This window comes from Rousettus aegyptiacus, unplaced genomic scaffold, assembly GCF_014176215.1.
Source record: "Rousettus aegyptiacus isolate mRouAeg1 unplaced genomic scaffold, mRouAeg1.p scaffold_m13_p_5, whole genome shotgun sequence".
Classification (NCBI taxonomy): Eukaryota; Metazoa; Chordata; class Mammalia; order Chiroptera; family Pteropodidae; genus Rousettus; species Rousettus aegyptiacus.
In genome coordinates, this window is record NW_023416308.1 from 112,707,396 (window position 1) to 112,719,765 (window position 12,370).

General features: G+C 36.2%; 2 protein-coding genes across 2 annotated transcripts; both read right to left on the reverse strand.

Moving 5' to 3' along the window:
• Positions 1 to 1,435: 1,435 nt before the first annotated feature.
• LOC107518386 (olfactory receptor 5B2-like) lies at positions 1,436 to 2,401 on the reverse strand. Its single transcript, XM_016159968.2, is given in 1 exon segment — positions 1,436 to 2,401. A coding segment is annotated over 1 exon segment (966 nt).
• A 7,272-nt stretch (positions 2,402 to 9,673) lies between these two features.
• On the reverse strand, positions 9,674 to 10,633 carry LOC118602875 (olfactory receptor 5B12). Its single transcript, XM_036221187.1, has one exon. It carries the CDS (start codon positions 10,616 to 10,618, stop codon positions 9,674 to 9,676), a length of 945 nt encoding a protein of 314 aa, XP_036077080.1. The 5' UTR covers positions 10,619 to 10,633.
• Between the last annotated feature and the right edge of the window lie 1,737 nt (positions 10,634 to 12,370).

The following is a 12,370-nucleotide window of genomic DNA, read 5'->3' on the forward strand; positions in this document are numbered from 1 at the left end:
GTTAGTGTTACTGTCATTTACAGATACAGCAACAACTAAAGGAGAAACATGTTTAGAAGCAGAAAGAGGGAGAGAGAGAGAGAGAGAGAGAGAGAGAGAGAGAGAGAGAGAGAGAGAGAGAGTCAGTTCTCTTAGACTTAGTGTATTGGAGATGTGCCTGGTCCTCAAGCCAAGAAACTTGGATTCCATGAAATAAATTAACTAAGCAAATGTTTATTGAATATTTACTATGGGTTAGGCCCTGTTTTAGGATTTGTGGAGAGAAAATAGTTGAACATTCATATTTGTCTTAAGTTTGTGTTAAAGAGAAAAGAGATGGTTAATAAACAAAATAAATAACTACATATATACAGATAGGAGGGAGTTTAAAGAAGAAAAAATTGACAGCCTTTTTCAAGAGACTCTAAAAGGAAAGTAGTTGAATACATTTCAGGGCCCACAGTGATAATGAATGAAAAAAGATAGCTTTATCACCTCAATTTGGTTTAATAACATACCAATGCAGGTGGAGTTGCATTGTGGGAGTCAGGCTACCTGGGCTCTACTCATAAGTTTCCACTTGAGAGTTGTACAACCTGAGTAAGTCCCTCGACATCAATGCATATATGAGTACAATATCACTGGAATATATATATTACAGCACATGAGAGCTTAGAGTGGGGATCGTTACCAAAAAAAAAAAAAAATTAATGGACGATCATGGAAAGCTGGAAGATGCACTTGATACGAACAGCAGAGTTCACAAAGTCTCAGACATGAGAGTAATCAATCAGTTGAGGACACATTTTTCTTATTCATAGAATAAAGGTATCAACTTAGATTATCTTTAATGTTTCTTCCAGATCTAAATTTGATTAGACGGACATTTTTGTCAATGGCCTGACCTTCTTACTTGAATTAAAGTGCACAGTGCCTTCCATGATTCTGAATCTGGTTGGTGATGAGAGTCTACACGAAGGGGAAAAACGATCACTTTAAATTCTTGTAATTCTTGTGTCAGCTTGACTCTACCAAAACAGTGAGGTTTGAGTTATTTTTTCTTTAATGGAAATATAAGATCACTTCAGCTTATCATTTTCTTTTCTCAGTACAAACTCTTGGAATGAAATCATCATACTATGAGAATGCTGACCTGAAAATATTATGTAGGAAAGCTGGTCCAACCTCTGGAAGATGAAAGACCACGTGGAGAGGAGGTAGAGAGTGGCCAGAATCCACATGCGGAAATGCGAGTGAGGCCATTTTGAACCTTTCAGCCCAGCTGACCATGCAGAAGATATGCAACCTCATGAGCGAGCCCATGTGAAAGCAGCAAAGCCTTAGAATTATGAACAATAAAAGCTGTTGTTTTAAGCCACTAAGTCGTGTGGTAGCTTGTTGCATAACAATAGACAACTGATTAACTACACGGATTGTATAACTTCTCTAATTAAAACTATGTGCTGAGCAGAACCTTCATTTTGATAACGGCTTTTCTGAAAGCACTATTAACCTCTCTGTTTCTTAGACTATAGATAACAGGGTTCAACATGGGGACTATTATTGTATAGAATACAGATGCCACTTGGTCATTATCCATAGAATGACTAGAACTGGGTTGTAAGTACATGAAGATTACAGTTCCATAGAACATGGCTATGGCAGTGAGGTGAGAAGCACAAGTAGAGAAGGCTTTCTTCCGTCCCTCTGCTGAGGGCATCCTCAGGATGGCAATGAGTATGAACAGGTAGGAGGTCAAGATAACTATCAGGGCAAACAGGACATTGAAAGTTGCTAAGGCAAAAAGCACAATTTCATTTATGTGGATATCAGAACAGGAAAGAGCCAGGATTGGGGGGATATCACAGAAAAAGTGATGGACCACGTTGGAATGGCAGAAAGAGAGGCAGAAGGTAAATCCAGTGTGGATGGCAGATTCGACAAAACCCCAGATGTAGCATCCTATGGCCATTCGAGCACACACGCTGGGGGTCACAGTGGTGGTGTAATGTAAGGGTTTACACACCGCTGCATGACGATCATAAGCCATGACAGCTAGGAGGAAACAGTCTGTACTGGCAAAAGCCACAAAAAAGAACATCTGGGCAACACAACCACCATAGGAGATGACTTGATCCCCCGTGAGGAACCCCGCCATCACCTTGGGAGTTACAGCCGAGGAGTAAACACAGTCCACCAGGGAGAGGTTACTGAGGAAGAAATACATGGGCGTGTGGAGACAAGGGTCCAGCAGAATTAACGTGATCATCCCAAGATTTCCCATGAGAGTGATGAGATAGATGAGAGTGAATGTTATGAAGAGGGGGGCTTGCAGCTCTGGGGTGTCACTCAGTCCCAAGAGTCTAAACTCATTTACTTCGGTGCTATTCTCCATGGAGGCCATTTAGAAATGGCGTTTCATCTGTCAATACCAAGGAAGCAAAATGAATAAATTACTTTTATGCATGGGCAATGACTCATAACACACCCATGCCACCCAACGACATGAGCACCCCATGATCCCATTAGCAGTGCAACGTTCCCAGTAATCCTGAGACTGGCTCCTTCTGATCTCTATTTTCAATTTGTAAGGGTTTGCACGTATTTGTGAGTTCCTGACCCTGCTCCAATATTCCAAATGGCCTGCTCTTCAAAATGTCTAGTGCTTATTTTCATTTGGGTTGAAAGTTTGTGCTTTCTCAGTAAATAACTCTATGATTCTTGAGCCAGATAACACTCGTAGTAACTGAACATTTCCCATGTGCCAGGTAGTCTGAGGAGAATAGATATATCTCATTAATCTCCCAGCTGTCTTATTATTGTCTTATTATGCAATTACCTGAGAAAGATGATGCATCACTGGTTTTCTGGATATGAAGTACTGTGAAGTATAAGATTATCATCCAAACAATTGTCATTTATCTAAGAAAGGATAGTTTCTCTTTCACTCCTCAGAGATAATTGTCCCCCTTAGAAGATATGCCAAAAAAAAAATGTAAAAATCTCAAAACTGTGATGACTCAAGCACTGTACTGTACAGCCTCTGTGCCTTGCTTCATCCTCTTGAGGGGAGAGAATGGAAGAAGATGCTCATCCTCATTTTATCCCCTTGGGAGAGCAACGTACATGTTTCTGAGCTTCGATTTCTTCATCTGAAAAAATAAAGTGAGCAATGTGTTTCCTACTTTTACTATGTCACAAGATTCTTACAGTAATGTAAAAAGGTGCTTCGAAAACAATGCAAGTCTACAGAGAGGCTGTATATTGTGGAGGTAAAGAAGATGGGAAGACCGGTATGCATTTGTTCTGGCATTTCCACTTGCTAGGTTGGCCACCTTGGGCAAATCAACATACTTTGTGCCTGACTTTAAAGCAGATGATAATAACAGCACTTCACAAAACTGTTAAGAGAATTTAATAAGTTGGTATATTTAAAGCACTCAGGTTAGTCCTTAATACATAGTAAGCACGCAATAAATCATAAGTTTTATTATAATTTTTTGTTTTGCTATTATTAAATTAATATTATTAATAGCAGTTGGAGTTGTATGCAAGATTGTTTTAAAAAATTAACAGAATAAATCCAACAAAATTATAGGAACCACATTACTAAAGCAACCTATGTAGGTGAGTGACCTCATAACTTACATTCGAATTTGTTCAAATAAACATAATATTTTTGACAAGTATTAACTACAGAACGGGGACCGAGCTCTACGGTGCTACCAGATAACAAATTTTGAGATGCCATCTTTCATGGCATCGTTTCTGCAAGAGAAATCTACCGAAGGTTGTACCCTCAAGTATTTCACCCGACTGTATAGTCTCATCATCAAATAGCCTCCATGATTTTCAGAGTCCAGGCTAAATACTTGGTCAAGCCTGATAAGATCTTCAACAAAGGATCCCTAATGCCAGAATTATTCCATCTCAAGTGTTCCTTGGAGTCCGCGAGCCTATCCTATTATCTCTATCTTCAAAATGTATCCCAGATTCATTCACTTGTCACCACCTCTCGTGTGACCACTCCAGGCCAAGTCATCATTTGGGTCATGCCTGGTAAGAAATGAGGCTCAGAATAGGTCACTGCCAAAGTCTGGGAAAGAAAACCTGAGACAAGATCAGATAGGGGAGCTGAGAAATGGTGGGAGCTAAGAAGTAGGTATTGAAGGATGTTGAAGTTTCTCTTTTCCAGTAGATGGTAAATGTATGCTAGAGACCACATCTTTTTAATCCTAACAGGAATATCAGCAACGTAATGGGTAACTCTATTGCCCCTCATGCCAGGTACTATTGTCCTAGTTCATACAGATTCAAACCCCTAATAGTCTGAATCCAAGCCTGAATACTAATGGAAACAGTGCACAGCATTGACAATGCATTATGTTGCCTTAAATTTTTTCCTATATGACCCAGTGTACCTCATAAATAACTGAGCACATAACACATAGTAATTAAGGAGACTAAATGATTAAATAATTTCATAATTGTAAGTCAGTCTGGGGTAATAAAAAGTGCTTGACTTTCAGGACCAGACACAATATTTGAATTTCAGCTTTTTCGCTTAATAGTTTGAACATGATTTCAAAATTCTCTAAAGGCCTTTTTTTCCCCCAAAATGACAAAATGGAGATAATAACTTCTTTACACTTATTGGAGAAACTTTATTTGACTTACATAGTTACATATCCATTGCCTCCTAGATTGCACCTTGGAAGAGCCTAGATTTATTTCTCTTTGTATTCATGTGCCTAGCACAGTGCATGGTACGTTACACAGTCAATGAATTTCTGTTGGATGGATGAACTAGTGAAGAAATCATTGCTATTTTCATACAAAAGTAGCTCTGTAGAGAGAAATGCACAATGAGAGATTAAACATCTCCAAAGATAAATGCTCCGAGACTCTAGATGAAGAATCTAAAGGGAACAGTATTCACATGCATTTCATTGATACTTTCATCAGAACATATTTATACATAATATTCTACATTTATTCACTATAGTTAATGTCAATAGTTTTCTTAAAATTCCTCTTAGGATATACTCAGTAAAACATACTTAAATCAAAAGAGGAATATATCTATTGAAATATAATGAAGAAGAATATTTCATAAAACTCCTTTTTGTTGATACAATACGTTTTTTATATTTATCAAATCTTCAACAAATAAACCCTCCATGAATTTGTTTTGAATAATCTTGAGTCATGGAGAATTAATTTACCACAAATTATCCTATAACAGTATCTTACAATCATTAGTAATAATTCCTAACACCTAAAGCACTTAATATGCATAAATATTTGTCTCAGTGTTTGAAATATTTGGGCTCATTTAAGATAGAAAAGAATAGAGAGCAAAGATGCACTGAAAATGAAAAAATAAGTAGAGTTTTATGAAAGTTTTTTCTGGAGTGTGTGTTTGTGTGTGCGTGTGTGTTTGCGTGCTGAGTGACAATGTAAATCATACCTTTGCTGTGGATTCCTTGTTCAAAAAAGTCTAAAATCTTTGATCCGAGGTCTCTGTAAATTAACACATGAGACTAGGCTTTAAAAATACAGAACCGTGAACTTCCTAATGTGTTCACGAACAGGCTCAATAAATGATTCGTTTAGTGATTCACTCCCTCATTCATTTATTTGTTCACTTGTTGTCTTGACAAACATTTGCTTAGTGCCCATCCTTTTCTGAGTGCTTTCCTAAGCACAGGAATTTTTAAATAATGAGAAAAATGCCATCCTCTGTTATTTGAAAAAGAATCACCATTTTTTCCTAATTAGTTGAGATTGTCGTAACATCTGGACTCTAGCTAAACAACATGGAAGCATGAGAGTATTAAAACTTGGGATATTAGACATGAAAAATCCACAGGAAGATGTTGCCCTTGTAACTTAACATAATACATCGAATACCACGATCTCAACAGACCGTAGAAGTGAGCTGGAAATTTACCTTGCTCTACAAGGAAAGCGACACGGCTTCATTTATGATCTTCGAATTATTAGTTCCTTTCAAAAAGAAAGACAGGGTTCCATCGAAGTCCTTACTTAATGTCTGGCCGCAAAGATTTAAGTTTTCTAGAGGCTGGAAAATGTAAGGAAAAGGTAATTATCAGGTGAAGACCATAAAATAGTCTTCAATCTGCCACCCAGGGATGCCGTTGGAAGGACAAATAGGAGAAATGCACTCTGTAAAGGGCTGAGCAACTCCAAGAAAAGGTCATTGTACTCATCGTGGAAGACACTCAGCTTGGGGGTTTATCCCTGACCATCGCTGCAGGCTCAGAGTAATACGCCAGTGAAATAAGTCCACTTAGTGAAATGGACAACCTTTCACATTAAGATCGATAAAAGAATACCAAAAGCCTTTCAGCTTACAGACTAGTCCCTATAAAATGATGTCAGAGTCATGTTGGGCTGCTAGAGGTTAATGACTGGGAACCAGAGGGATTTATGCATACGTGAAGTTGTCAGGGGACTAGGTACCCAAGAGAGCAGACACAGTCTCTCACTCCAGTCACTTAGAGAAGAAGCAATTAAACTGTAGAGGCTTATAGTTTGTGAAGGCACAGCACTGATATACTTACATTTACTCGGGGTTATTTCTCCTTGACACTGCAGACGTCTTCAACAGAAGACATTCGGATTTGGCTTTCCTGAAGACGATCAGTCAGAATCATGAGACGCATAATAGAAACCAGGCTGAGATGTTATAAAAGTTGTGTTGCCCCATGGTGATATGACTTTCCGAAATTCATATGAGGAAGGTTACAAGTTATGTAATCTCTGTGCACTTCGGTTCCCTCCTTTATTGAAGGAAATGATGATAGTGCCTACTTCACATGGTTGTTATGAGGGGCATGTAAGTTAATCTGTATCAGTCTTTAAAACAGAGATGGTACATTGTAAACTCTCATCAAACACTACAAAACAATTATGAAGTCTCGCTTTTTTATTTTATTAAATTTATTGGGGTGACGGTAGTTAATACAATTATATAGGTTTCAAGAGTATAATTCCATAATACATTATCTGTAATATTGCATTGTGTAGTTGCCACCCAGGTCCAATCTGTTATTGTCAACATATATTTGATACTCTTTACCCTTTTCTATGTACCCTCACCCCGTATCCCTCTGGTAACCAATATTCCGTTGTCTGTATCCACAAGTATTTGTTTTTGTCTCGTTTTTTGTCTTGTTTGTTTGTCGCTTTCAGTTTTATATGCCACATATGAGTGAAATCATGTGGTTCTCAACTTTTTCTGTTGGACTTATTTCGCTTAGCATGATATTCTCAAGATCCACTCGTGTTGTAGCAAATGGCAGTATGTCATCTCTTTGTGGCTGAGTAGTATTCCATTGTGTATATGTACCACATCTTTATCTAATCATCTATTCAAAGACACCTTTGTTGTTCCCATGTCTTGACAACCGTGAATAATGCTCCAATGATATAGGGGTACGAATGTCTTTACAAATAAAGGTTTTCAAATTTTTAGATAGATATCTAGAAGAAAAATTGCTGAATTATATGGTAATTCTGTCCTTAATTTTCTGAGAAAGCTCCATACTGTTTAAAGTCTTACTCTTTTTGTCAGAAAGCTTCCATTCATTTTGAAAGAGTATCTATTTTCTCTGGAAGAAATCATTTATCCCTTTAAGGCCTTAGAAGTCACCATGAGTTAATTCCAAAGACCTTACCACATAGTTGTGGGGTTGAGGTGAGTGTTAGTAATTAGTGAACTGAGAAATGAGACAGAAAAATCAAAGTATGAACTGCTTGAGCTGTCAAAGCAAATTGGAGAACAAGGACTCATCTGTAGCACATTTGGTTTACCGTCTGAGTTATAGATAAAGTTGAACGATCCTGGGACTCATAAAAAAATTCCAGCTGTATTTCTTTTAAAAAAAATCAACTTTATTAGGGCAACGTTGGTTAATAAAATTATATAGATTTTAAGTTTACAATTTAAGTTATTTTTCTATGTAGTAACTATAACATGGCCAACAGGAGTTATGACTTTTTTTATGCCTTTTCCCCAAACTCTTCCTATTTTTGATAATTCCCCACTATGTGAAACCGAATGGAAAGCAAAGAACTTAAGAAAGTCAAATCTAAAGAATTAAGGAAAGCATGAGAATAGTGTCTCACCAAATAGAGAAATCAATAAAGATATAGTTTTACAAAACAAATAGAAATTATATGTGGGATATAAAAGTGAAAGCAACAAACAAAAACTCATAGACACAGACAACAGTTTATTAGTCACTGGAAGGAAAGGGGTAAGGTAAAGGGGAGTTAAATATCTGGTGACAGAAAGAATTTGACTTTAGGTGGTGAACAAACAATGTAACTAACATATAATGGATTATTGAATTCTATACGTGAAACCTATATAACTTTTTCAACCAATTTCACCCCAATAACTTTAATTAGAATAAAAGAGAGATTACCGATTTGAAAAGAAAAACAAAAAAAATCACTAAAGTGAATCAATAGCAGATTTAAACTGGCAGGGAAAAAAGTAAGTGAACGTTAAGACTGGTCAATTGAGAATATCCAGCCTGAGAAATGGAAATAAAAAAAAATGAAGAAAAAGAAAGTCTCAGAGAGTAGTGGGATATTACAAGAATATTAATATTTGCCTAATGTGAGTCCAAAAAGGAGAGAGAGAAAGGGACGGAAAGAATATTTGAAGAAATAAATGGCCCAAGACTTCCCAAATTTGAGGAAAGGAATGGATATACATATAGTTTTAAAAATTTTAACATAGTAGGAATCAAAATATTAATGGATTTGTGCAATAACAAATTCATAGCATTTACATACAAATAAGCTATTAATACTATTGTCTTTTTTTGGTAATTGAAATTTAAAAATTAAGTTTATAATTTTATTTAAGTGAACTATTGTATTAAATATTGTATACAATATTTAAGTGAAATATTGTATATTGTATGACTTTTTTCTATTAAAATATCATATAAATATTTATTTTTAGATATGACTTATTAATATGGAAATTTTGCGAGGAAAATAAATTCCCATGTAACAGCATGTGTTTTCATTACAACCAAAAACAAAGAATCAATAATAAATCTACACTCAAGAAACTTTGGAAGTATTTTCATAAAGTTTAATTTTAAAAATATAAAATCTGTTGTTTTTGCATATGTAAAAAGATAATGTGAAATAGGATTTCGAAAAACCAAACATACATGAGACATATAATGTATATTATATATGTTTACTAAGTCAAATATTTATATTAAGAATGTGATCTCAGGAACAAAAATAATTCTTTTAAATTCTACTCTAACAATAGACTTACTTCACGTACATCTTAACTAATTTCTCCTTCTGTAGGCATGTGGGTTTAAAGAATTTCTCATAAATGATGTATGTGTGTGCATATGCTTATATGTACATGTGATGTACATGTTCATGTGCGAGTGTGAGTAAACATATTTACTAAGAAGAATTTTAAAAATAAGAATTATGTATTAATGGGTGATTCTTCTGAACCTACTATCCCTAGGTGTCATATTTTTTAAGACTCTTCTTTTGTAGGATTAATTAATAGCTGAAGAAATTACCACATGGAATTAGAAATTTCATGGCTAGAATGGTAAATATTGTCCCTAGACAGATCTGAGTTGTATGAAACTGTCTTACTGTTGCTTTTATGTAATTACAATATGACTCCTATGGAAGACTTTGCCTTCCCTACAGCCTTTTTAAAGGCACTCTTGACCTCTTTGTTCCTCAGGCTGTAGACCAAGGGGTTCAGCATGGGGATTACCATGGTGTAGAACACGGAGGCCACTTTGTCTGTGTCCATGGAATGGCTGGAGCTGGGCTGTAAGTACATGAAGATGCCCGTCCCATAAAATATGGAGACTGCAGTGAGGTGGGACGTGCAGGTGGAAAAGGCCTTTTGGCGTCCCTCAGCTGAGTTCATCTTCAGAATGGTGATAAATATAAACAGGTAGGAGATCAAGATGACCAGGACAGAAAAGAGGTCATTGAAACCCACCACCAAGAAAATAACCATCTCACTGATGTGGTTGTCTGAGCATGAGAGGGCGAGGAGAGGGGGAGCATCACAGAAAAAGTGATCGACTACATTGGACCTGCAGAAAGAGAGCCTGAAAATGTTCCCAGTGTGGATGGAAGCATTCAGGAAGCCACAGATGTAGGAGCCTATGACCAGACGAGCACACATACCTGTGGTCATAGTGGTGGTGTAATGCAGGGGTTTACATACTGCCGCGTAGCGGTCATAAGCCATGGAGGCCAAGAGGAAGTTTTCTACAGTGATAAAAGCTGCAAAGAAGAAGAACTGGGAGACACAAGCATTGTAGGGAATGATTTTTTCTCCTGTGAGGAATCCTGCCATCACTTTGGGAGTGACAGCGGAGGAATAACCAAAGTCCACCAGGGAGAGGTTACTGAGGAAAAAGTACATGGGAGTGTGGAGGCGAGAGTCCAGCAGAATCAGCTCGATCATTCCCAGGTTTCCACCCAGAGTGATGAGGTAGATGAGAGAGATGATAATGAAGAGTGGGATCTGTAACTTGGGGTCATCTGTTAACCCCACGAGAATGAACTCAGTCACCTCAGTACTGTTCTCCATGGGGCTCAATTGGGAATTACGTGGCTGATCTGCAGGAATGAGAAAATGGAATCGGAATGATAAATGGAGGGAAGAATCTGCTGAAATCAATCATCGTGTGTACTCTGTGCCTTATTTCAGTACTGCAGTAGCCTGTTTCCAGGAGCCTCTGGATCTAAATGATGACCATGACAATAAAATGCATTGTAAATTATTGATAGATGATAGAATATCCACGCTTTATAGAAGAGTGAATTAAAATAAAGAGAAGTGAATTAAAAAAAGAGAAGAGAAGGACTCATGCAATATTCTCAGATTAGTTGCTCAGTGAGTTTAGACTCCCAATTCGAAGTTTACAGAACAATCACAAAATATTCTTTATATTGAACTAGAATAGCTAATAAAATTCATGTGAAATTAAATTAATTTTACTTCAACTAACTTTTTTTTGTCTTTTCCATTGTATCAAGATCAGTGGTATATGATAGGCAAAGATATTAAATAAAACATATCCTTAGCCTAAAATGATCTCAGTATAGCACAGTATAAGAAATGAGTAATTTATCAAAGAATAAGAAACAGTAGAAGTTCATGTACAAGGAATGAAAACATCTAGAAAAAAACAGCTTTTACTTTTATTACATAAATATAATTCTTAACTTTTACTCTCAGAAATTCCTGATCTGGAGCCATGTTAAAGCCATGTCAAAAGGAGCATATCCTACCTCCACCGTGAACAGAATCAATGAAATTGAGTAGTGTGCAACATCACTCAGTCTTCATTTTTTCAATTCACACTGGGTTGGTAATGCAAACTGGAACTCTGTAAGTTGTTAGATATTATGATTTGGACAGAGAGCTTGATTTATCTGGCATTAAAGGGGTGGATAAGATAAGATGGAGTCTCCAGATAAGGATGAAATCGAAGATTTGATAGCATCACTCATGCCATTTGCTTTCCTCCCAATCTTCTTCTACTCTCATATTCTTCATATAAGCTCCTCAAATTTTTCACAAGACTTCTATGTATTTGAGCAGCTATTCCAGCTGTGCCAAGTGAGAATACATTTATTTTCTGACTCACCTTGGATATTAACTGCTGTGCTAATATTAACCTCCAGTCCCCCTTCCTCCCCAAAGAAAATGAGAATAATAATATTGTCTGGAACTGAATATGCATTCAATGAATGTATCCATTTTTGGAAGATTTAAAGTATAGATAACTTTTACTTTTGTCCCATCATTTTCCCATTCTCAGAACCTAAAAAATCTTGGGTTCAGCTATCACAGATAAAAACAATATCATTTTTTATGCATTATCACTGATGTTATAAACTATATAAGAAAAATTTTTTCTTCTGAACTCTACATAAAAATCCTATTATGGAATGTCCACTCATTTTTCTAAATTGAGACTCCAAAATGGAGTCTAAAAATTTTATCTACTTTAAAATTTTAGCTAAATAATGTAGAGATTAAAAATCCTTAAAAGATTAATCTTACTGCAGCAATTAAATATTTGATCCAGTGATGAATTTTACTCAATAATTTTTATTGAGTGGCTACTGTAAGACAGACATTGTCATATGTCATATACACTGGAAATAAAAGGAAAATAGTAATTTCTACATTAGAAATGGAGATAGATATAAAATGAATAGAAAAATATATAGTGTGCATAGACATTTTAAAAAAACTGAATGTGAGATAGATAAATTTAGAGATAGATGGGTATAATTTTAAATGTGGTGGTGGGAGAGATTCATCCATAAA